Here is a 26504-nt window from a genome sequence, read left to right on the forward strand (position 1 = left end):
ATCCCTCTCCTTTTCCAGTTTTCTGGCCTGAGCCTCCGTTAGCATCACTAAGGCTAGGGGTCTTCTCCCCAGAAGCTGCACACACAGCCATCTAGCCCGGTGACCGGGGCTCAGGTGTTTGGGTTCCAGTCCTGTTCACCTGTAGTCTCCCACAGGCTCCCATTCTGATCTAGAAATTGAGGACCTTTAACTCTGTCTATCTTCTAGGGTCCTTCTAACTTTAAGCGGGGGGGGGGGGGCGAGGGGGGAGTTCTGGCTCAGTCTGGAGCACCTAGAGAGGAATGGTGGGGGCAGGTATGGAGTGGCATCGTTAAGAGTCATGTGGGCAGAGGGTGTAGCAGGATAGCAATCCAAAGTCTAGACTGCCCCTGAGTTCCTGCTCAGCCTCCTGGTCCAGTCCAGATGCAGAATGGCTGGCCAGGACACCTCCCTCATGCCAGGAGAGTTGGGTCCTGATGCCTGGGCTGATGACTGGCCCAACCACTCCAGTGGGCTGGGGCCAGGAACCTTCTGGGAGGTCTTCCCACCAACCCTCCAGAAGACCTCCTGGCTGCCAAGGACACCGAGGCAAGAATAGCAACAGAGCCCAAAGGTGGTGGTGGTGGGGCAATGGGGGGGTGGCCTTTGAGGAGCTGAGTCCAAATGGACTCAGGGGCAGGTACTGACCCTGTAGCTCACCTAGTGCCTGCCCTGTGGAAATGACAGGTGGTTCTCCATGACAGTAGCTTTGCCAGACAGGAGGGCAGTTCCATTTTATTGATGATGAAACCTGAGGCACAGAGGTATAGCATGCCTGGCTCAACATCAAACGCTAAAACTAGAGCCTTGAGCCAAGTCTCTCTCCCGTTCCTACAGTGATTCTCCAGGGTGGCAGTGGCAGGTGGGTGGAAAGAAAGCTCAAGAGCTGGTGGGAGAGGAGCAAAGAAGTGGACATTTTCGTTTCATGTCTTCCTGGTCCAGACTGGTGTCCAGGAGTTCTAGGACACCATATCCAGGGAAGGATAGTGGAGCTCTTCTCTCCTGCACTCCCTAGAGCCTCCAGACCCACTACTCTACCTAACCCTAACCCATGCTATCCCCTCTGCCAAGAATTCATGTGTCTTCTCTCTTTGGGAAGGTAGATCTTTCCCACTCTAAGGGTCCTCTGCCTCTCTCCAGTTGTCCCAAGGATGCCCAGCACTGTGAAAGCTGTGGTAAGTGCCCAGGGCTGCTGCCGTTGGTGGTGGTGACAGTGATGATGATGGTGTGGGGAGGTGCTGGTGGTGAGCTACAGTCTGAGAAGGAAAGAAGGAGCAACAAAAGGTGGAAGACTGGGAGTAGGGGGAAGAGGCTAGGAGATGAAGCCACCTACCACCTCTGCCCTCATTCTATGTGACAGGATCCTCTGTCCAGGAAGATGACATGGCTTTGGACTAAACTCTCTAGCATTTCCATGATGGCTAAGGCTGGCGGCCTGGAAGTTGCTGGAGACCTGGCCGTCCAGCAGCTACCCTTCAACATTTTCCTACACAAAGGCTGAAACCCCAGAATATCTCTTGGGCTTGACCCAGCTGTGATCTGCCAAACCACAGGGCACAGCAGAGCTCCAGACTAGAAAACCCTTGTTTTATTCAGCACCCGGGCAATCTTGCTGTGTGGGATGGCCAAAATATAAAAATTAGAACCAACAACAGACACCATGGTGTTGTAGAGGAGAAGTAGGTACAAGACAGGGTCTGACATCCAGAATCCCTGTGGTTTGGGTCCATTTCACTCCCTGAGGCCGGCAGGGAGGGATGCCCCAGCGGCCAGCTGCCTTTGCCTTGGGCTAGGCGGCTGAGCCTCATGGGGGAGGCTGCCTGGAAGCAGGTCCTGCTTTTCAAGGAGAGACAAGGGGGGCTCTGTCCACTCAGATCAGGACCTAAGGAAAGAGAGAGAATGTCAGTGGTGTGACATCTGCAAGGTAGCCCACCTCTCTGACACATAAGGTTCCTTGTGGTGCAGGGGTGGGTGTCCATCCCCCCTTCGGGGCCCCTCACCTCTTTGGGCACAGTCTCAGCATGCCCCCCGCTGGCTGCCCCAGGCCCCAGGTTCTAGCTGTTTTTGTCAAGCAACACTTTCATGCTTATTATTTTCTAAGTCTGACCCCCCCTTTTTTTTCCTTAAAAAGGAGAAAAATGTTCTCTTTCCCCCTCTTCAGAAACATGATGGAAACCCACATGTGTCAGTCCCGTGGCCTTTCTGGGAATGCTCTGTCCAGCTTCCTGTGTATACTGGCCCAGCAGCCTGCCTGTGGTCAGGGTCACAGGGACACCCTCATAAGACCCGGGGCTGTCCAAGCACTTATGTAAAGAGGTCTTGGAAAGAAGGGCCTTTGCCTCCACAACCACAGGCCTCAGGGGAGCACCAGGGCAGCCCAGATGTCTACACTCGGAGAGGGCCCTCATGGTGCTGATGGGGTCCCTGTGACCCAGGACACATGGGAGAACAAGTAGTCATTAGAAACTCAGGCTTATGAAAGCTAAACTGCCCATGAAGAGCAGGATCAGGGTCATGTTATCCTCTGGCCATGTCCTGGATGATGGAAGCCTGATTCTACTCCTAATTTACCTGATCGATCTCTGTACTAAAGTAGAGGTGGCAAGACCCATTCTTTCAGGTTGAGCATGAGTGGGTGGGAGTAATAGGTTAATGGAAGGAAGAGCTGTCTTTAAATGTGCTCTGGTCATATACCGAGTCCTGATCCTTTTCACACACTGAGCCTTGATCCTGGTCACACACTGAACCCTGATCCTGGTCACACACTCAGGCCTGATTCTAGTTACACACTGAGCCCTGATCCTTGTCATACACTGAGCCCTGACACTGGCCATATACTGAGCCAGATCCTGGTGGCACACTGAGCCCTGATTCTTGTCATACACTGAACCCTGATCCTAGTCACACACTGAACCCTGATCTTTGTCATATACTGAGCCCTGATCCTAGTCACACAATAAGCCCTGACCCCACAGGCTTAAACTCCCATACTTGCCATCCTTTGACAAGCACAATCTTTGGGATAACAACACCTCTCCAGGGATGTGGAGTTTTCACAGCCTGACGACATGGATGATCTAAGCTTAAAGTGCCGGGACATTTTTAGTAGAAGAATATTGCTGTGGTCTAAGCAAAACATTTAAATTCACAGGGAGTAGAAGGAAGTTGTAAATTTGTAAGCAACGGGTTCTCTATAAAGTGCTTCCTGGAAGGAGAGATTCAGAAGAATGAGTTCAGCTGACCTGGGATAGCAGGTCCTAAAGACGCTGCTTAGCAACCATATGCCAAAAGTCCAGGACCAGATTCTGTTAACTTTCTGTATGATGAAGACCCAGGAACAGAAGTTGGCTTATTCCAACCAGAGTGACTCCCAATCTGGGATTACTTAGCCCAGTCCACTTGATAATGACACCGATGACCATGCCTGTTGTTCTGCTCCTCCAGGAGTTGGGGACCTGAACATGCAGGTCCTTATCCCAAGCTTGCATGGGAAGCGAAGAAGGTGGCTCTGAGAGCAAAGGTATTATCTGAGCAAGGACGCACACACTAGGATGGCAGAGCCAGTGCATTTAGCAGACCATCCTGCCTTCTGCCTCTGATAGGATTTTCCTTCTGAAAATCCTAGGGGACTACTGGGTCAGACCCATGTCAATACCCCATAGCCTGCCTGAGCTCCATCGTGAGCACTCAGCTTGGGGCTGGTACGTATCTGTATTCAGCCATCAATGACTCAGCCCCAAAGTGCAGGAGTCATAGGTATTTCAGGAGGTCCTGCCTGCTCCTCAGGCAGAAACGTGGTTGGGGTCGGATTCAGGGGCTGGGCAAACACGTACTGGACGATTTTGCAGTTTGTTGTAGAAACGTAGCGACCTGTGTAGTGGATGTTGCATCTCACCACGTTGTTGGTGAAGTCAGACTCCAGAACAATGTACTTGGGGTTCACGTGCACCTGGAGAAGAGAAATGGAGAGAGACAAGGGGCCTGTCAGGAGGCTGCACCTCACCTGGTCATCAGTGGAGGAGTAGACACAGATGTGACAGAGAGGAAGACAGATGTAGGGGACAGAGATCTGGGGCCACAGAGAGAAGGATGGGAAAGAAAGGGCAGCTGTGGTCCAGGAAAGCATTATCTGTCTCCTCAGCAGGAGACTGGAAACTTCTGCAAAGCCAAGGACCACTCCAAGAGGCCCCTGCACAGGCACTGTTGCCAGTTTCTGGCCCAGAGAATCTTGGCAGTGTGGGGTGGAACAGGAAGTCAACACCGGGCCTCCCTGACTCACAGCTATCTACCACAACAGGTCCAGGTGAGCTGTTGAGGGCCCCAATGCTGCCAGGGTATTTACCATGCCTTGAAGCCACCGATTCTTAAGAAGATGGCCCAAGCATGCCCTTGTGCTCTTTGTCTGAAAGAGCTACAGAGACAAGCCATGACAGTTTGGATTAGCAGTCACTGAAGGACATTTAAGATTGGATGCAGTGGAGTTGGGGGTGCAATTCCATTATGATAGAGCATCTACCTAACATGGATGGTCCCCATCTTCAGTGTCACACACACACACAGCAAGAAAGAAAAAGAAAAACCAAAGTAAAATACTTGAACATTGACAGCTCTTCCAGAGGACTTAGGTTTGGTTCCCAGCACCCCCCCAGTCAGCTCACAACCTTTTGTACTCCAGTTCCAGGGGATGCAATGCCATCTTCTGGTCTCTGAAGGTGTTGTACACACACAATGCACAGGTTTACATACAGGCAAGACACCCATACAGAAAAAAAGATATTAGAAAATTTTAAAAATATTACAAAGAACAGCTGTTACTTGAAATCTTCGTGTATTCCTCCCAGCCTGAACTATGTACCATTTATGTGGTTAATTTGGCCACTGCCTGGAACCCAGATGGGCCTTCCTTAGACTTTGATGAGGAGCTCACCAGGCAGGACTCTCACACATGCAACCTGTGTGAGCTCAGGCTGCACAACAATGAGTGGCTTCTGTTTTGAAGCCACTTCTCCTTTCCCCCTCTCTATGTTAGTTTTTTTGAGACAGGGTTTCTCTGTGTAGCCCTGGCTGTCCTGGAACTCACTCTGTAGACCAGGCTGTTGAGGGCTGCCTCTCTACCAGCCTCTTTTTATAGGTACTTGCAAGGAAGAACTAAGATTTAACCTCCTGGGGTCAGGCTGTGGGGACATAGCCCTACACTGCATCTGTGGGTATATCAAACTGAGCAGGGTATCGTCAGCACACTTTTTTTTTTTTTTTATTTGTCCCAGTAACAGAGAATGGGCAATGGGTAAGCTCACATTATTCCAGGTAGCAAGCGGGGTTCCTGCCAGAAGGAATCTCAGTCACAGATGTCCTGGGTATTGGTACATGTCCTGCAAGCAGCTGAGACCCTGCCATCCCAAACCTGGGAGGATGGGCTAAATGGTTCTCTGGGTCTTTGTCACTTAGAGCAGATGGTGTCATCACCTTCCCTGTCACTACAGCTGGGCTAAAGAATCCTTGGGGTCTTTAGGGAAAGAGAAGCGATGTCTGCTTGAGACAGAAACCACCAGAAAGGAACATAATCACATGGGTACAGACAGCGAAGGGAGCATCTTTCAGAAGCGGGAGACAATAAGCAGGGGTGTCAGGTAGGAGAGAAGAGTGCTGCAGAGCAGGAGCCCTACCTTGAGGATGTAGTTCCCAGGCTGCACATCAGTTATGTCGATCCACTGGCAGTCAATGTCTGCATTGTATGTGTCATAGCAGCCTGGACTCAGGCCCTGGGGAAAGGGATGAATACGGTCCCATCTTAAAGCCACTCCATATCCTCCCACCCCCAGGCAGTCTGGGCCTTCTACCTCTGTGCTTCCTCCCTGACCTGGGCCCGTGGTGGCTCAAGCCCTTGCTGAGCCACTGGGTGGATGAGCCAAGGAGAAGGTATGCCATAGGCAGAGGGGGCATGAAGTGAAGGGTAGAGGCTTGAAGATGCTTGGCAGAGGTGGCTGGAGGAAGGGCTGAAAAAATAGATGGACATATGGATATTTTGTGGATGAAGCAGTGGAAAGATGGGTTGGGATAGACCTTTGTCCCCCCCTTTAGGTAGATGAGACATGGTGTTGCCTAGACTATATGGCAATGTTCTTTTTTTCCCCCTATTTCTTTTTCTTTTTAGTTTTTCAAGACAGGGTTTCTCTGTGTGGCTCTGGCGGTCCTAGAACTCACTCTGTAGACCAGGCTGGCCTCAAACTCAGAGATCCACCTGCTTCTCCCTCCTGAGTGCTGGGATTAAAGGCATGGGCTACCACTGCCCGGTGTGTCAATATTCTTTTATCTCCAAGACAGACACCCCTTAGAATGAGGGAGGAAGTGCTTATACAGGGCCCTTTGATGGTCTCAGGCCTGGCAAGATCCTCACCCAGAACTAAGTGGGCACAGTCTCTCACTTGCTCACTGTTTGCTTGTTTGGCCCACACCCATCCATAGAGGCCTACATCCACCCAGCCACATTAGCCCAACCTGCGTGTGAGAGGTGCAGGCATAGCGCTTGAGATTGCCGAAGTCACAGGTGCTGTCCTCCAGGCAGAAGCTGGCCTTGTGTCCCTCAGCTACCTTCTTGCCCGTGGATGCATCAAGCAGGTCATAGTGGCTGAACTCGTCCATGCTGTGGTAATGTCTGGGGAGGCGAGACAAGGAGGCCTAGTTTCCCCAGGGCCTTTCTTCGTGTCCCCTCATGAAGTGACCCAAATAAATGACCTGCTTCCATGGGGGCCCTTCTAGTCCAAGTCCCACAGGATAGCATCTTGATGCTAGTCACCTCAGAATGGTACCTCCTAAGGCTCCTCACTTCTTTTCTGGACTCTTTCTTGTTCTGGTTTCTCTTGGGCAAAATCCTATATTCTAGACATTTCCATCCCGTACCCTATGGCCCATCTTTCTACTCAGCTTTGCTGAGGGTCCCCTGAGGACCCTTGACCAGTGGGGTCCTCTCCAGGGCGGGAACAAGCACCTGAGTTTCCCAGGGCTACTGGGAAGGGATTCAGTCGCTGAGAGTGAGCCCTGACCAGGAGGGGAGAAGCAAAGGCCACTTGGAGTCTCACTTACTGGTGACAGCTATGCCACTCCCAGGTGTGGCGTGGCCGGTTGGGGAGAAAGTCCGCCGTGCCTTGGTTTTTCACCCGCTGGGGGAAGCGCAACAGCACTCGGAGGTCATAGTCGGTAGCCTCAGGGGCATAGGCTGTGCTGTGGAGACAGGGAAGGAGAGTGGAATGGTGCTGTGACCCCCCCCCCAAAGTCAGAGGATGCTACATCAGGTCCCTGTGACCAGCCCTAGCCACTGTCCTCTTAGCTCCCTCCTACCCCAAAGATCTCGGACATTTGATCTCTGCTTGACAGTGAGGTCTGGCCCCTTCTCTCCAGACAACTACCCAACCCTGGCCTCCTCTCCTCTCTGGCCTTCTGTGTGTGACTGACAGCTGTTAATGGACTCAGACCACAGCCTTGAAGACCACAACTTCCAGGCAACTCAGCAAGGGACAGCGCCTGCCACCACCTTGGGAGAGGTTAGGGTCACGTGAAAATCTTCTGAGGATAATTAAAAAACAAACAGTTCTGGGCGGATGAAGACAGCTGAATTAGGTAGTGTTTGCTTTGAAAACATTTGGAACTGAGTCAAATCCTCAGAGCCCGGTCCAAACCCAGTACTGGAGTCATGTGCTCCCAATGCCAAGACTGAGGGAGTAGAGACAGGAGAATCCGTGAAGCTTGCTAGCCAGTGGCCTAGCCTAACTGAATACTTCCATACCAATGAGAGACCCTGACTCAAAGAGGTGGGTGTTATCCTGGAAGATGACCTGAAAGGCTGTCCTTCGGCCCTCGCTTGTACATGAATACACATCACGCATGCCTGTTCCCGTGAGTGCCCGCACATGCACACACATAAATAAATAAACAAATATAAATAGATCCTAACAGACACATCCAGGAGCTTCTAAGCTCTTCCTTCTTCTGGACAGAGCCTTAACTGGTGACCCAAGTGTATGCCATGTCTGTGTGACTGAAAGCCAGGTGTGAGCATCTTGGGCTAAGTCTTCATGTTCCTGGCCCCTTGTGCCCTGCTCCACTACAGACTGGGTGCGAGCTCCAAGGACTTTTCTCCCATAAAACTTCTCTCTTTCCCATTCCTCCCAAGCTGTTTGTATAACCATAGCTCTAGAGCTCACTGAGCTTCCTAGGCCCAAGTCAAGTCCCTTCCTTTATGAAGTCTGCCATGATTGCTGTACTTAGAAGCACCCTGTTTGCTTGTGAGCTCTCAAAATACTACCAATGGCTCATCCTCATGTCACATGTACCCTGGCTGGTGCGGGTGTGATTAGACCACCTCTCCCTGATGGCATGGCTTCAAGACCAGCAATGTGCACTTTGTCTTCTGGAAGCTTGTGACTTTAAATTCCCAGAAGAAAGAGAAAAGAGGGATATCTTTTTTGAGAGAAGGACACACACACACACACACACACCAGGAAGCCTGGCTGTCAGCTCTCCTTTTTGCAGCTGACCGCTGACAGCTATCCTGGCTGGCCTCATTTGGGGATGGGTTGTAAGGCCAGAGGCGAGAGGTGGCCCGTTGTGGGGATTAGTTCTCTCTGAGAATATGTCTGGCCAGCAGGCGGCTCAGACACAAGGCCCTGGCCCTGTCTGGGGGAGGTTTGGAATCTGTCTGTGTCTGGGTTGAAACAAAACATCCTCCCTGCCTATTTGGTGAAATCCTGCCCTGCTGTTCGTCTCAGAACATCGTGGGAAAGCGACCGGATCTAGCTTCTAGGCCTAGCTTGGCCACAGGCTCGTGGCAAGACTTGAAGCAAATCCCCTCCCTTCTCTGGGTTCGGTCTGCAGTGTGGGACCTGGCCCAGGGCTCCAGCCCACACTTGAACAGATTGCAGAGAAGCCTCCCACTGCAGGGCCCCAGCTCTGCCGGCTTTTCTGACTTGGTCATCCCATCCCAGCCTTCCAGGAGGCCACATCCCTGCAGGCCCCTCCTTCTTTGACCTCACTCAGCCCCACCCCCACCCCCAGCCCCAGAATTGTGCATCCTGGCTCTTTGTCTCCTCCTGCTGCCTGCTTAGTTCCATCATCTGAGCCTGGAATGAGGGGACACTCAATCCAGCTTGATGAAGAAGTCACCCAGGGCCCAGGGCACGCTGCCTTCTCTTCACCCAGCTGGGAGCTCAAGGCTGGGCACTTGAGATAGTCCAAGAAGATGTAGTGAGAATTTAGCTTTGACAAAACTGACTCAGACCCAAGCAGGCCGCCATGGAGACTGTACCCTTACCACTGGAAGAATGTCAGCTGAAGTGGTGTGTTCTCCTCCCCAGGACAAGGGACACAAGACAAGGCCTGAATGGCCAGGTCAACTGAGTGGCTGTCCATGGGTGGGATAGGGATACTTTGCCCATCTGTGATGATCTAAGGAACGTTCACCAGAGTGTAAATCATCTGCTCTACCCATCCCTCTGGTCAGTCTCATCTTAAAAGCAGATGCCTTGGGCTGGTGAGATGGCTCAGTGGGTAAGAGCACCCGACTGCTCTTCCGAAGGTCCGGAGTTCAAATCCCAGCAACCACATGGTGGCTCACAACCATCCGTAACGAGATCTGGCGCCCTCTTCTGGAGTGTCTTAAGACAGCTACAGTGTACTTACATATAATAAATAAATAAATCTTTAAATAAAATAAAAATGTTTTTTAAAAAAAAAAAACAGATGCCTTTACAAAAGGAGCCGTTCCATTGAGTTCCATGCTGATGAAAGTCCTTTATCTTACCACGGAGAGATAAGAGCTTATGGTCAACTACTCTGAGGGGCACGGGGCTAAAGGTCTACAAATGAGTAAATGTTGACATTCCAAATGGTTTCCTAGAGAGTAAAAGCTAAGAGAGAGTTCTCATGTTAAAAAAATTAATTTTAGGGGCTGGTGAGATGGCTCAGTGGGTAAGAGCACCCGACTGCTCTTCCGAAGGTCCAGAGTTCAAATCCCAGCAACCACATGGTGGCTCACAACCATCCGTAACGAGATCTGGCGCCCTCTTCTGGAGTGTCTGAAGACAGCTACAGTGTACTTACATATAATAAATAAATAGATCTTTAAAAAAATTAATTTAAAAAAAAGTGTTTTTGAAGTGAACAATTAAAGAGGGGAAAAAATGCTTTGGGCATCGATGCCCAGAAAAGCAGCAGATCAATGTCCCCTTTAACCAGGTCTTTCAGCCCAGGGAGAGCGCCCCAGAGCACAGAAGCTGAGCTCTGCAGGGGCAGGGCAATGCTCTCCTCCTCTCTGCAGAACAGATCAGTACAGGACTGAGGCCCCCTTGTCACCCATGCCCAGCCATTCCCTGCTATGATCGGACAGGTTCTCAGGACCACACCCGTCCCCGTTCACGCCTTGCAGCTCTGTGCCCTCTAGGACTTCCCCGACACCCACACTGACCACTGGAAATACAGACAGGATCAATTTTAGTTCCTTTCATCGTGCCTTAGTTTCCTAATGGGGCAGCCCATTCTGCCTGGGCTGGTGTTAAGACTGATGTCACAGTGTAGCAAAGGGCCTCATAGATAAAATGTGTAGGTTGATGTGACCCATCCCTTCCTTTTTCCTCACTCCTTGAGCCAGGCAAGATGGAGGGCGGGGCTCTGAGAGGCTCAGATACTTTGCCAGGTTCTGGGTGATTCCCACGGACTATGCCAAGGCACTCTGCTCCATGCTTCACCCAAGCCTCTTACCTGGCCAGGCACTTCTCCTCTGCCGCGCATCGCAAGGAGTACAGATGGGCTCTCTGCACGTATGTGGATGCCTGCACGTAGTTAGGGTCCGGGACTAAGTCAGGGAGGCCTGGAGAGGTGGGAGAGGAAGAACACAGCACCGAAGGGTCAGGCTGATTACTGATGGCTCCAAGGACCTCCTCTACCAAACTGTTGGCCATTCTTCCTGGTCAGAGGGTCCTGGGCTCAAGGAGGTTAGTAGCAACTCACTGCCTCTACAGCTTGGTGGTGTGGGAGCCATTGAGACAGCCTAGAAGATTTGGAATGAGAACAAGACCCAGGAGCTGGAGGGAAAAGGTGTCTGGAGGGTGGAATGGCATGCCACAAGTAAAGGCTTAGGAACAGGACCAGGGAGACCAAGGGATTTCCTGACTTCCTGAAAGAGCCACTCCCTCTGTCCTTGCTCCCCAGGCTTGCACACTGGCCAAAACGCCCCTCTTACCTCTATAGCGAGCCGTCTTCAAAGACCACCAAGACAGCCTGGGCTTATGGCCCAGGGTGGGCCCCAAAATGTTCATAGGCAGAGCTAGGTGGGTGTTAATTGGTAGGAGGGGTGGGCAGGAAGAAAACACTGCCTGAGCCAGCAGAATTTGAAGCCTGGTGTCAACTGAGCTGCTCAGGGTATGTTCTTCTTGGCACCTGCTGCCACTTCTGGCTGTCAGACTTCAGACAAGCCCATAGCTATTCCCTGTGCCCAACATAAGGGAGGGTCTGGCTCCCACCCCTGCAGAGCCCAGGAGGCGTCTTAAGACTGTTCCAGCCTTTGGAGCACTTGTTCTCTAGGCTATACCAGGGTCAGAGAGTCTTCCCTTTTTCTTCCACCAGTAAGAATCTGGGTACATCAGGCCAGGCAGTGGTGGCGCACGCCTTTAATCCCAGCACTCGGGAGGCAGAGGCAGGCAGATTTCTGAGTTTGAGGCCAGCCTGGTCTACAAAGTGAGTTCCAGGACAGCCAGGGCTATACAGAGAAATCCTGTCTCGAAAAAACAAAAACAAAATAAAACAAACAAACAAAATTGGATACGTTAGCACCAATAAGCAGAAACCACAGGCAGGCATCGGACCTGCCTCATGGAATCAGGACAGGATGCTCTTGATGATGGGATGAAGGCTCAGGTGGTGGAGTTGATTCTTGCTCCACAGCTAGCTTACAGGGGAGTGCCTGGGGCTTTAAATTCTTCTCTAGAGCCTTGAAATTCTGTCCAGCAAATGAGTAAAAGAGACTGAAAGTTCTTCCTAGCATCTTAGACTTCACTCTTGGGGAGTGAGGAAGGGTAAAGATGGGGTGCTTGAGTCATGGAGAGGGGGATCTAGGAACCCTGTCTGCCAATTCCTCCCCTCAGCTTAAAGGTCCTGATAGTGAGGCAGACAAAGGAGGCCTGGCTTCATAGCCTTTGACAGAGGTATGTGCCTGCATACTACTGCCCCCTCCTCCTTCCCTTCTCCTCCTCCTCCTCCTCCTCCTTCTTCTCTCTCTCTCTCTCACACACACTTATAGATTCTTGCACATACATACACACTTACAGACTCACAACTCACACTTACATACATGCACACACACTCACACTTACATACATGTACACACATATGCACTCACACTCACATGCACACACACAACACACTCACACTTACATACTTGTACACACTCACACTTACATACATGTACACACTCACACTTACATACATGCACACACACACACACACTCACACTTACATATGTCCCTTAGGCCTTGGCCTTGGACCTGTTCTCCCTGGGGCTTGAGCCTCAGGGGCAGCCTGCTCTGGGCAGCCAGGGTGATCTCACCTACTTGGAATGGAGAAAAAGCTTAGAGTACAGGGTGGGTGAGGATGAGGTGGCTTCTGGCAGATGGGGGACTTCTTGGCCAGTCTAGGCTCTATGACATGAGCCCCCTGGAATGTTTGCAGTCATTTCCCCAAGGGACCCTCAGGACCTCAAACCAGCTGGGAGATGGTTCTCATCCACTAATTCCCAGAAGTTTCTGGAAGAGGAGTAAGAAAGGGAGGAGGGGTCCCCTTTCCCCACCCTCTAGCAACTCAGCAATAGGTGGGTGTGGCAGCTGGGCTTAAGCCTCATGCACCCGGCATTCAGCACCAGACAGTCTGTCGCTCCCACCCAGGCCCTGTTTCAATAAATACTCCACAGATGGCTCCACAGAGCTTTCCTGGCCCGACCCTTCCTCTCTAGGCTGTTTCATGAGCTGGCTGTACAATCCTGGACAGTGAGAAGAGCCAGAGTCCAAGGCTAGGGGCACTTGAGAAGCCAGTTATAGTGTTCTTGTTCCCTGACTGAGCTTGACCCTGGCCACAAGACTGAACCCAATGACCACACAGGAAGTCCTGGTCTAAGTCATACAGTGAGCATGGGTTCTGGTCACACTTTGACTTGACCATGGTCACTCACTGAGCTTTAACTCTACACACTAAGCCTCGACTGTGGTCATATGTTGAACCCTGATCCTGATCACATACTAAGCCCTGATCCTGGTCATATTGAGTGAGACCTAACCACTGAACTTTGATTTTTACCACACACTGAGCCCCAATCCTGTTCACATATAGAACCCAGAGCTGGGTCACACACTGAGCCCTGATCCTGGGCACACTGAGCCCTGATCTATCAACAACTCTGAGCCTTAGGACTATGAGAAAAGACCCTTCAAAAGGAATCCTTTCTGATTCTAAAGGAAGGTGTAGCTTTGGTGTAAACCAGGGGCTGCTGGGAGGAATTATCTGAGAGTACACTGGAGAGACAGGGGCCCTCACACTTCCCAAGATACAGTATTCCCTGTGGTCTTAAAGAGATAGGTACACTGATACAGATGTGGACAGTCATGTATTCAGTCACCAACTGTTTTTTTTTTTTTTTTTTTTTTTTTGGTTTTTCGAGACAGGGTTTCTCTTTATAGCTCTGGCTGTCCTGGAGCTCACTTTGTAGACCAGGCTGGCCTCGAACTCAGAAATCCGCCTGCCTCTGCCTCCCAAGTGCTGGGATTAAAGGCGTGCGCCACCACGCCCGGCTACCAACTGTTAAAGAAGCAGAGGATGTGGTCTACTGGCAATGAGTGGGATGCAGGTCCTGCCCTCAGAGAGGCCCCTACCTGAACAGAAGGAATCCACAGAAGAGTATGAGGAAATCCAACTGCAGGAAAATCCCAGTAGGAAGTGAGGTATGCCCCATAATCCTGAGTCTCAGCTCTCTCCTGTCATTCTTCTGTTTTAATAAAAATAAACTTTTGGGGCTGAAGAGATGGCTCAGCAGTTTAGAGCACTTGCTGTTCTTGCAGGTGACCTGGGTTCCACTCCCAGCAGCTACAGGGTGGCCCACAACCATCTGTAACTTCAGTTCCAGGGGCTCTGATGCCACCTTCTGGCCTCCACAGCCACTAGGCACACACAGGGCACACATACATATATAGAGGCAAAACACTTATAGAAATCAAAGCAAGGAAATAAATACAAGAGAGTGAACTTCTTTTGGAAGCGTGCTGTACACACAAAGACACAGATTTTTGGTGCAGTTTGGCAAGGTTCTGACAGATGTATGATGCCATCAACCACTACCACAACAGAGGTAAGAAAGTGTCCCCACCCCGACACATACTAATAGGATTTTGAAGCACTTTAGATTGTTTTTGTTTTCTCGGGTAGTTACATGGAATCATCCCTGTTATAAGTTCAGCACTGTCTTTTTTTTTTTTTTTTTTTTTTTTTTTGGTTTTCCGAGACAGGGTTTCTCTGTGTAGCTCTGGCTGTCCTGGAACTCACTTTGTAGACCAGGCTGGCCTCGAACTCAGAAATCAGCCTGCCTCTGCCTCCTGAGTGCTAGGATTAAAGGCCTGTGCCACCATGCCCAGCCAGCATTGTCTTTCATTTTGACCACCACCAAAGTCCCCGTGACTCACCTAACTCCTCCCTCCCTCCCTGTGCCCCCAGTTCCTTGCTATCCTAGATGTTCAGGCTGGGTTTCCTACCTCAGCCTCAGGAACCCTTGTTGAGGTCCCAGGGGGTGCAGGACCCTCCCTTAGCTGGTTTGTTTTTCCAGGCAGGAACAAAGCTTCTTTCTTCAGGAGGATAGGTGGGGCTTGGGTATGGGAGAAGGCCGGATGTGATGGAAGGGAGAAGAAGGAATCCTTGCATAGAGATCAGCAGATTCAGGGATAAGGGAGGCTGGTTTGCCATTGGCTTGTAGGGCACAGGCAGGGTGGTCAATGTGGAATGAGGTCCAGGTACTATCAGTGTGGTCACCCTTGTTCCAAGATGGGTCAAATTCAAGGGCACCATCAGTTATGGGAAAGAATTCTGAGGTAGGGTGGGGGTTGGCATGTATTTTCCAACAAACACAGAGTCTGTTACTCAACTCTCAGGCCTGGACCTGGAGACTGAAAACATGGGTTCCAGTGAGTATTTTTCTGTGAAATTGTCATGTTTTTATAACTCTGAAGATTAGGATCAATTTTACGTGTGATTAGTTCAGAGAAAACTAGCGCACGGTCCGTGCATGTTAGATATGTTCTAGAGCACCTGCGATCTGCACAGACTGAGTCGTTCAGGTCAGATGGGACTATGGTTTTAAAACACAAGTTCGGGCTGGGCATGGCAGTTCACACCTTTAATCTCAGCACTTGGGAGGCAGAGGCAGGCTGATTTCTGAGTTTGTGGACAGCCTGGTCTAGAAATTGAGTTCCAGCAATTAAAAAAAAAATTGCAGCCAGGAGTTGTTTGTTTGTTTAAACAAAAGGAGGAGGAGCAGAAAACACAAAACAAAAAAACCTCAAAATCATAGATGAGGGGAGTGGAGAGATGGCTCAATGGTTGAGCAGTTGTTGCTCTTACAGAGGACCCAGGTTCAGTTCCCAGCACCCACATGGCAGCTTCAAATCATCTGTAGCTCCACAGATGGCGCCACAGAGCTTTCCTGGCCCGACCCTTCCTCTCTAGGCTGTTTCATGAGCTGGCTGTGCAATCCTGGACAGTGAGAAGAGCCAGAGTCCAAGGCTAGGGGCACTCGAGAAGCCAGTTATAGTGTTCTTGTTCCCTGACTGAGCTTGACCCTGGCCACAAGAATTTGCCAGGGAATTTGATGCCCTCTTCTGATATCGTTGGGAATCAGGCAAGAATATGACATACATGTATACGTGTCGTCAAAACATTCACATACACATAAAAATAGAAATGACAGTCTTACAGGACCTGTTCTGTGTCTTCATTTTTTTTTTTTTTTCAGTTACTGTAAACCTTCAGGACCTCTTCCATGGCTTGGCACTGCTAAAGAGGAGTCTGCAGAGGGCCTCCCCAGCATCCCATCTGACCAGGCTCCTGGGAGGGAGTGGCCTCTGAGCCCTGTTTCCCACGCATGTTCTCACAGGCTTGCTAAGCACACACAACCAGCTCCCTTTTGAACCTACAGGAGGCCTACAGCCTTCCTTATCCCAGACTCACAGGTTGGGGGTGGGTTAGAGCCCAAAGACTGTGACAACTTTACCCCACTGCCCATTCTGAGGGTGGTTGGGTCACTGTGCTGGCTGGGCTCCTCCTGTTGGAGACTTGTATGTGGTCCTCTCCGGGACTCTCTGCCTCCCTGTGTCCACTCTGATTCCCCTTGTCCCCAGTGCCTGGATCCCTCTGCCAGGCCCCTATGTTCATTCTTCTCTGGGGGGGGGGGATGTGTTGTTCAGACTGGGTCAGTGTACTGGGAACACTGAGTCAGAGGACAGCAACGACCCTTGGGATAACCGAAGCCCAGGGCTCAGCTGGGGAGGGCCTGGGTGTGAGTGACCCAGGTCCCAAGTCATTAAGCAATCAGACAAAGAGCTTCCTGCCACGATGGGCCCCTGGGCCAAGGTAGTGACGATCCAGCCCAGGGAAAGGCTGAACAATGCATCTCAGCTTTGTCCTCAGAGTCCTCTATGGCAGTCAGGGTTCCACGAAAGGACCAGTCACACTGATTCTTGTAACCAGTGGCCTCAGGATAAGCCCTGCCCTCCAGTGGTGGGCTAGGTCTGATACTGCTGGACCATTCTTATGATGGCCGATGGGGATCTGAGGACAATTGCCATCTCCCTAGACATAACTCAAGTGTGATCTAGTAGGTTAGTTCACCCTTGTGTTGATCTTCACAGTGTTCTGACCCATTCCCTCATCTGAGGCTCCGTTTCCCTGTCTGAAAGATGCCGTAAAGACTGAGCTAACTGGCTCTTGAGCACAGGTTGGAAGGATCCATAAACACTTGGAGATAAAAATACTTTTTTTCAGAGCTATTCGATCCATTCTCCAGCCTTGGGTAAGAGCCTGAGACCTCTCCCGACCTCAGCAGCCCATGCTTCAACAGTCAGGAAATTATCCCACTGGCTGACCCAAATCCTTCCTGCCTCATTAGAAACCTGTTCCCTCCTGCCCAGCGTGTCCCTTTGCATGAGCCTGCACTTCACCTCTTCTTCTTATGCTTTGCAGGTTCTGGGAGCTCCACAGCCCTCCCCTGGCATCTGTGTTCCTTCCCCTAAGCCCCTGCTGCTGGGGCTCTTGGAGGATGGGAAGTGGAATCCAGCATAGCCCTAATCTCTTGAGCCCAGAACTGGAGGATAAACATAGTCCAGCAGAAACCCATCAGTCGGTTGTGAAATATGTGCTGAGCGGGATGTTTTGGCAAATGAATACAGCCAGCCAGACTCCAGAGGAGCCCCTAGGTGGGGAGAGCAGAAGGCTCTGCCCGGCTCAGACTTGAATAAAGATGAGCGAGCTCGGGGCAGAGCTGGCAGCTCCCAAACCCAGGAAATTATTAGCTAATAATTGAAACATTAAGTTGTCAGCACCCGCCCAGAGGTGCTCCACCTGTTCTTGCTAGCTTGCAGACAAGGTAGCTACAGAAGCCACTCTGCTCCACTGTGATAGGCAATTTCCAGGCTGGGGAAAGGGGCTGTTATAGCTACAGAGCCAGGTCTAGAATCTTCAGTGGCTCCCAACCGCCAAAAGAGTGGAGCCTAGACATTTCAGGATGGCTACAAAGGCCTTTTGTGGTCTGTCCTGAACCTTCCCGCCACTCTGGGACTCTGAAGTGTACACAGCAGAAGCAGGTCCTGCTTAAGGTAGCAGCTTGAGTTCTCTGTTTCCTGTGCCCTTCTGTGCACGCAGACGCCTCCCTCATTCTCCAGGTCAGTTCTTAACACCATTAGGCCCACCTGTCAAGCCTAACTTCCTCTCCCAGCGTCCTGCTTTCTCTACTAGCACTCATGCCCATACCTAACTTCCTAACTCTACACTCCAGCACAGCTGTTAGGCTCCTGCAGTGGCCTCCTAGTTCACAGAGTGTTAAGACCAAAGACTTCAAAGTGGCCCCGGAAATTCTCTGTAGTCTGAGCCCTGCTAATCTTTCTGCCCAGTCTCCCATTCCACCTCCATTCCTACTTTACTCCATGTAAGCACACCAGAGCACACTTGGGAATTTCTGTCTTTGGATCTGTAATGCTCCTCTTCCAGACGGCTGAATAGCTAGCTCACGCATGCCTCCTTCAAGTCTTGGTTCAGATATCCCTTTGCTGAGGCCTGCAGGGGTCACCTCTGTGAACTGCTCCCTTCCCCTTGCTCTTCATCTCCTTAGACACCTCCATTTTAGCCACAACACCTACTACTTTCCCTATGAATTATGTATGTAAATGACAGTACAAGGCCCCGAAAGGCAAACATTTCGTGTCTCTTTTCACTAACAGTGCCCAGCTATGTGCGCTCGGCACATAGTGAGGTGCTAACATCCCCACCAGGTGACTACACTTCCTCAAGAGATGTTATCCACAATCTTCAGCTGGAAGCAGTCAAGTTGATGGGCATTGTCATCTTTTGCCTGCACTGAGCTGCCAGCCTGGGTATCCCATATGTACAGTAGGAAGCTGGGAGCTGGACACTTAGGTCAGGTGGTTTCTTATTGGCTGAGAGAGAAGGCAAGGATGAGTCTAGGGCATTGTCACCTACCTGCCCAGGTGCAGCACCTGCAGACACTCAGTGAGCAAGTGTATGAATGCCTGCACCCACAAAGACTCTGGGATCACCTGCCTTTCTGAGCCTCTTTTCTTTATCAAGCAAAGCTGCTGTTTGTTTTCTTTTTTTTTTTTTTTTTTTTTTTTTTTTTTTTTTTGGTTTTTCGAGACAGGGTTTCTCTGTATAGCCCTGGCTGTCCTGAACTCACTCTGTAGACCAGGCTGGCCTTGAACTCAGAAATCCGCCTGCCTCTGCCTCCCGAGTGCTGGGATTAAAGGCGTGCGCCACCACGCCCGGCTCTGCTGTTTGTTTTCTAAGCCTCTTTACTTTGGGCTTGGGAGACACATGGTTCCAAGCAGGGGAAAGGGTAGGCTGCCTCCCAAGGTTTGATGCTTTTGACAGCACTGGCCTCTCTCCTTTCTCTCTGGCATTCTGACTCCCTCTCCATTTCCTGGAAAAGAGTCAGATGCCTGGTTTCTAGGCGTTTATCACAAGGGGGAGGGGCAAGAGATCCAAGCCCAGCCCTTACTCTGTAATCCTGCAGTCCAGAGGAGGAGGAGGCAGGAGGAGGCGGTTGGGTCAGGCCATGGGTGGGAACAAGGTTCCGTCTCTCCTTCCAGTCCCCTGCCCCCGCTTCTGCTCCGCAGGAATGCTGGGCACAGGAATTGGAAGCAGGTGTGGGCTGCCTGGCTGGACTTTGGGAGGCCTCCTGTTCCCTTCCTCTCCTGCTCATTCTGGTCACCGCCTGGGGAGCTTTCCATGTGTTCTTGGCTTGGAAAGGAAGTGGGGTGGACTCCAGCAGGGTGCTCCTGGGGAGAGGTGCCCATCCTGAGTCCAGAAGATACATACCCAGGGGCATCAAGAGAAAGGAAGGAGGGGGCAGAACTTCCTGGCTAAGCCCAGCAGTAGCTTGCTGCCAGCAAAGACACTAACTAGCCTCACTACTCCCACTTCCATGAAGTCCCAACGGGGGTGGGGGTGAGTGGGACAGTGTCTGCAACCTCAGGGCACAACCAAAACAACAGCAACAACACAACAAAACATTGCCCCCTCCAGAGGTTCAGACAAAAGAGTCACTGAACACCCTGAACGCTGAGTCAGGTGCCACTATAAAACAATTCCCCAAGGGGCAAGGCAGAGTGAGAATTGGGCAGAGAGAGGGTAGGCATCCTTCCTAGTCCAGTTCAGCTGTTCACAACTCTGTGGCCTTGGCTTCTCTGAGCCTCAGTTTCCTCCTGTATAAAATGGGTGATCATGCTATCCTATACTATTAGCTGTACCTAAAGTTGTTAGGTGGCTCAAATGAGAAAACAGGAAGAAACTGCTTGGCAGAACATAACTCCCTTATAAGCAATGGCAGCTACCATCAGACGCCTGCTTAAACAAGGAACGGCTCCGCAGAGACGTCCAGTCTGAGGGCAGGAGAGCCAGGCCAGGAGCCAGGAAGCCTGCCTGGGAGGAGGCTGCTCGCAACTGTGAGTGTTCCCTCAATCATCCACACCCCTCTCTTTCTCTTGTTGCCACTCACCTGAGTGACCCTCTACAACTTTCACAGAAGGAACAACTGAGACTTCAGGGAAGGGAGAGGGATGCTGAGCCGTGATTCTGACTCTGGGCCTGTCACTGAACACCTCACCTGCAGAGGTGCCTGTCTTACACAGAGGTTATAAAGTGACTTTAAGTGTGAGACTGTCAGAGTGCTAGCCACTTGGCAAGTGTTGAGGTGACAGGGACGTGTCCTGCCACTCCCATGCCATCTTATTGCCACAACCAGTACCTAAGTAGCCACGGAGTGACTGAATACATGAACGAATGAATGAGTGAGCAAATGAAGTGTGTGCACTATGCAATAAACACTGAAGACTTTAAACATGCATAGCTGTGAACACGGGATGAGTTCACATGAACTCAAGTCCCAGTATCCCTATCAAAAGCCATGGAGTGACCCTTCGTCCTGTCTCTGGAATGGGACCATTAACAGAACCAGGCTGAGACTCGAGGATTAAAGAAAGGAACTGGAGCTGGAGATCACATGGAGCCTCCCCGGGTGTGTGGAGGGCGAGAAGGAGAGGCCCAGCTGGCAGAGGCAGGGCTCTTGTCCTACCTCCCCTTATCTTGTACAAAGCTTGTCTGTGGTGTCTCTGAACCATCTCCCCAGGCTTCCTCTTCGCATATTCCCAGGGCCTGTGATCTGTGTCACTGAGAGCGAGCAATCACAATCATGACAGCCCATCTGGGGGTCACAAGGCTCGGAAGATGCTGCAGTTCACCAAGCACTCAATCCCGGCCATAAGGCTCCAGTTCAGGAAGCTTGCTGGGTGGAGGCCTCTGCCTTTCTGTGCACCTATTCAAAGTGTTGTGGAGGAGAACAGAGGACCTGGAGGGGGAAGGCAGGCTGGGAAAACAGGGAACCAGCTTCAGATGAGTGAGGGCAAGAAGCCAAGACTGCTCCCAGGCCCTGAGGGCGTCTGCTATGCACCAGGCTGGTTAGAGAGGGCACTACCCTGGAAACACCCTTAGATGTTAGGGGAACATGTGCTCCCAGGAGCAGCACAATGGTGGCCCTGAGTGCTGCAAAGGAGGAGGAGGAGGAAAGGAAAGGAAGTACCTTAGACTCTGAGGTGTCAGGTGGAAGTGTCAACATCCAATTGGCTTTGTCAAGACAACGATGGATGGCACATGCCAGGCAAGACTGGCACAGCCACCAGGGATGTCCTGATGCATAGCTATCTTTTCGACCTGTTCCAGATTCAGTGGCTATGTCTTTCACAGGTTACCTGGGCTCATGAGGCAGGCCAAGGTAGAAGGGGAGGAGAGCTGTGGTCTTCTGGGGCTGGGGTGAATCTCAACTCTGAGACCATCTGCTCAAAAACTTTGAGGCTGTGATAAGCAGGAGCCAGAGCAAGGGTGCCGGGAAGAGGAGGGTCTGGCAGCAGCCTCAAGGAGAGGTGGCATAGGGGTGGGCACAGGGCATGGGACCTAGCAGCCCTGGGAGGCAGCCAGCCATGCCCCAACCCTCTCTGAGTGGGATGTGCTGTGAGAGATGAATGAGGCATGTGAACTAACCCCCAGGGCCTCTGCAAAGCCCCTTTCACCTTTGTGACCTGTCTCAGAGTTAGAGACAAAGGTACTGCAGAAGCCTTGGACAGCCCAGCACACAGCATGAGAAGAAAGGGGAGGCTGCTGAGGCAGAGGCTGAGTTCAGGACAGACACTTGGAAGGCACACACACAAGGGGGGACGTGGGCGGTGCTCACATGTGTTTGGTGTTGTAAGGACAAATGCACACGCCCACACACAAACACAGGCTGCCAGCGCTGGGCCTCAGACCCCTGGGTATGTGGCCAGGAGGGATGAAGTCAGCCTCAGAGAATCTGCCCAGGGCTCCCACACCAGGCCTGGGGGGCTGATCTCAAGTATAAGGCTCGGACTTCACTGGCCTGGGATTTTCCATGGTCCTGGCCTAGCAGGGTGGGGAGGGAAGGGCCAATAGTAGGGAAGTCTAATGCCCCTTCTCTGGCTTCGTTGTGGGCCCTAAATGTACCCCAATCCCTCCCATCCCCTATTTTCCCCATGATCACAGAAGAGGGAACTTTGAGGATGCTGATTGTGTTCCCCTGCACAAAGCTTGGCCACCTCCTCCTCCTCTGAGAAGTTCTCTCTGAGCCTCTGGATTGGAGGCACTCAGTGTTGCATTACAGATGTTCCTCCTCCCCTGCATTACAGATGTTTCCTGCTCCCCTGCATCACAGATGTTCCCCGCTCCCCAGTCTAGTTCACTCCCAGCTCCTGCAATTCCATTTGCTGTCTGTTTTTGGTTTTTCGAGACAGGGTTTCTCTGTGTAGCCCTGGCTGTCCTGGAACTCACTCTGTAGACCAGGTTGGCCTTGAACTCAGAGGTCAGCCTGCCTCTGCCTCCCAAGTGCTGAGACAAAGTCTTGCGATGCTGCCACCACCACCACCACCACCTTGTTCAGATCCTTTGATTTTTGAGGTGGAATTCAGAAGCCCACTCAGGGCTGAGTTATGGATATGACAGTGTGAGTGTTCCCCCAAACTGAGGGAGCACTGCTCCGTACCTCCCACAGCTCTTATCCCCAGTGCTGACCCATTCACAGCACCAAAGTGTCCTTTCTACTGTGCTTCTCTTAGAGCAGAACCTGAGTCTAGTGCATGCCAACCTATCCACCTTGGTCTCAAGAACACACTGCCTTCAGGGGAGAAGCACATTTGGTCCGAAATGAACTGTGGGGCTTAGGAACAGTAGCCAGAGCCTGCTGAATGTTAAGAATCCCACTCCAGACATGGACCGTGCCCTAGTCTATCCTCCTCTGAACCAAATGACTTCCTTGAAAATTCACAGGCCACAGAGGGTCCCTAGGAAACACGCTGGCTCAAGGCCAGCTTTGTGCCACTTGAGGCCTCTGTTTTTGCCTCAGCCTAGAGGTGGGGCCCTCTCCATTGAGCTTTGCTGAGCTGGGGTCTTACATTCTAAGAAAAGCAGCCACTAAAGTCAAGTACTTGATAGGTAACGCCCCCCCTCCCCCCTTACAAGGGGCTCCCAGGACAGGCAAGTCAGCACAAAGCCATGGTAGCCTGCTGCAGGCTATGCCAAGCTGGTGACAGAGCTCGGTGGAGGTGTTTGGCATTGTCTCATAGAAGCCCCCACCCCACCCCATTTTGATTCACCCCCAGCTCCTATGGTTTTCAAAGTGGGATGCAGAGTTTGACTCAAGCCTGTGCAATGACCGGAACACAGTGATCGCTCTCCTTCCCTTCAGGCTCTCCTTCCCCTGGTCTTCAGCTCCAGGGGCCCCCCAAACAGCAGCCCTTCAATCAGGCCATCTTGGCGGGAGAAAACGTTATTCAGTGCTGACAGAGACTGAGGAGCCAAGGCTGGGCTGAGCTCCAGCACCCTTGAGTCCCAAAGGCTCCTTTTCACCCGACAGCCCTGGTATAGCAACCCTGGTATGGAGAAGGGAATTGCAGACAGGGCGCTGCCCCAGGGTGCACTGCGTGTGCATTGAGAACTCCGTGGAAAGCTTGACATACAGACAGCCCTGTATGGAGAGCATCAGCAAGGGGATTCTAGGACAGCTGCGGATGGGCTGATGGCCATCCAGCACTGGCCAGACGCAACAGTTGGCCCCTGTCACAGTAACAGCACATGTGGAAGCTGCCCATCTGGCAGAGGAAGACTACTCCACCCTGACCCTTGTGTGCAGATGACATGGCCTTCCCAAGAATAGGTCATATCTTCATCTCTGGGGAAAGCCAGAGGGTGGCCTGTCTTCAGACATTTCCTGGGACTCTCCCTAAGAGCCAAGATGAGAGTGAGGTCGTGGAGCACTGGGTTATGTTTTACAGAACATCATGAAGTACGGTGCCCTAGAGAAGTAATATTTAATGTGATGTGTTTAAAAACAAAATCAATACCAAAAATCTGCAATGAACAAATATCCCATTTCAAATAAAGGACCCATTATTGATTTTTCAGTTTGCCCCAGGTTATGGAAGCATTATTGAGTCTGTTTAAAATTTGGACATATTTGTTCATAAGAGATTTTTTTTAAATGCACTAAAATAGTACTTATCTTCATTACTGTGGTTTCTTTAGTACTCAGTTGAATTTTATGCCCTGGCCAGTGGGCTCTGACATCCCCAGCCGTGTGGGATCACCTCGGGGGTCTGAACATTGTGTCTGTTCAAGTGCAGCTCTTTGACCGCTTACTTACCTCACTAAGGGCACAAGGACACTGCTGCACCTCTAGAAGCATTCTTTTAAGGCCTCTTGACCCTGAAGGTCCAAGACTCCCATGATCCTTTGCCTCAGTTTGTGCACAGGCATAGGGGAATTTCTAAAAGTGTTAAGAGATTCCCTGGGAGAGGGAGAAGCAAGGGAGCAAGACTTTCCCCACTTGTCCCTAGATGACCCCAGCTAGATCTGCAAAGTACTTAAAACTTGGCTAGTCCTTCCACGATTCTCCCCAAGCCAGAGTCAGAACACAGGCCTACCAGATAGGCCTTTGACCCAGATGGATAATAGTTGGATTCAGGAGGAGAGGCACGCAGGGGCTGCATGGTCCTTGCTAAGCCACCACTGGAAGGCCTTTGGTAAGAAACAAACAGGGTCCTGGACCGCACCACCAATTCACCAGTGGCCAAAATGCTGAGCCAAGGCGCTCGTGGATTGTACTCACCGCGACCATTCTGGTTGGGTCGGTACACACTACCCACGCTGAGACGGCCCTGCTGGGCGCTGTTCCGCTCCCCACCCTGGGAGGGCGCATCAGAGCTTCGCACGGGCAAGTAAGGTGGCTCCAGCACGCGGAATGGGGGCTGTGGCTCCACCGCACGCGGAGGGACGTAGGCCTCGGGTGGCACATTGGCTGCATAGGGCGGGTACCAGCCCAGGCGAGGATCGCCAGCGCCACCGTAGGTGCCACCGGCCCCGGCGGGGGCCTGCGACACGTCGGTGCTGGGATCAGGGTAGGCCTGTTCGAATCCCGGGGTGCCTTCATTGTACAGGCTGTGCGAGTAACGACGGTCAAGGCCATCGGAAGGTTGGGGCTGAGGCTGCGGCTGGGGCTGCGGCTGGGGCTGGGGTGCATAGGGCCTCTCTGGGGCTGGGTAGAAGCCCTGGGCCGGGTACTCGGGCTGCTCCTCGCCTCCTCCACCGCCGTAGTCCTCGTAACGGGCCCGGGGCTGGAAGGGATAGATGACCCCAGCCGAGGCTACAGCCGCTGCCCCTGCGCCCATGCCGCCGCCCGCACCGCGGTAGTACACGTAGCCCTGTTCGTAGGTCCGTGACGCGGGATCGTAGTTCTCATACTGGTTTACGAAGGGCGCCTGCGGATAGGGGAACTGCTGCGGGTAGGAGGATGGCTGGCGATAGGTGGTAGCGGCGAAGGCCGAGGCCGAAACCGAGGAGGAGGCGGAGCCCCCGTGCCGTTGCTGGGAGACCGAGGTGCGGGCCCGAGCCATGCCCGTACTGTCCCCGACGGCCACCTCTCTCCAGTTGTCGGGCACCTGGCCGAAGCCGAACGGGTGCCGCGTTTGGCCGCGCACAGTGTCCGAACCCACGCGTCCGGGCAGGGGCAGGGACGGCGCCTGCCGACGCCGGGGTCCCCCCTGACTGCGCCGCTGCGACGTTTGGGGCGCGCCTGCCAGTAGCACCCTGGAGCTAGTCTCCCCTCGTTGGGGCCCCGCGGGCACGTACTCAGAGCCCGAGTTGAGCAAGCTGTACACCTGCCCGTTGTTCTCCCACTGGATCAGCTGCCGCCAGCGTCCTGGGTCCGAGCCCTGTCCTGGCTGCGCTTGCTGCCCGTGCACCAGGACGCACAGGCAGGCACTCCACACCAGGGTCCCCAGCTGGCTGCCGGCTCCGGCCAGAGCCATAGTGGCCCTTCTGCAGAGGCCGGGTGGGCAGAGAGGCTCTCAGGAGTGGGCCCCGGTGCGTGCTTCTCTTCCCACGGCTTCGAGGACAGGATGGCTCTTCGCCTGCCCAAGCTCTAGCTTTGTCCATCCTGGCCTTGTCCCGAGCGGGACGGCTCCTCCGATGACAGCATTTCGAGGCCAAGGGGTCAGGGCAGGGCAGGGGCGGTGCCCAGGGCTGCACGAGGCTTTCCGTAGGGCACGGGACGGGCAGGACCTCCTGGGGCCCTTACATGGCCAGCCCCACTCTGGCTGGCTGCTCGCTAGGCTGGC

The 26504-nt window shown here is 52.3% G+C and overlaps 1 protein-coding gene across 1 annotated transcript; it reads right to left on the minus strand.

Moving 5' to 3' along the window:
* Nucleotides 1–735: 735 nt before the first annotated feature.
* Loxl1 (lysyl oxidase like 1) lies at nt 736–26504 on the minus strand. Its single transcript, XM_021172590.3, has 7 exons — nt 24998–26504; nt 10771–10879; nt 7102–7239; nt 6517–6673; nt 5685–5780; nt 3852–3967; nt 736–1900 (listed from the first exon to the last, which is right to left on the minus strand). Exons 1-7 carry the CDS (start codon nt 26193–26195, stop codon nt 1894–1896), a joined length of 1821 nt encoding a protein of 606 aa, XP_021028249.1. The 5' UTR covers nt 26196–26504; the 3' UTR covers nt 736–1893.

The sequence above is a fragment of the Mus caroli genome, unplaced genomic scaffold (genome assembly GCF_978045245.1).
Source record: "Mus caroli unplaced genomic scaffold, Mus_caroli_1 scaffold_11, whole genome shotgun sequence".
In the NCBI taxonomy this organism is placed as follows: domain Eukaryota; kingdom Metazoa; phylum Chordata; class Mammalia; order Rodentia; family Muridae; genus Mus; species Mus caroli.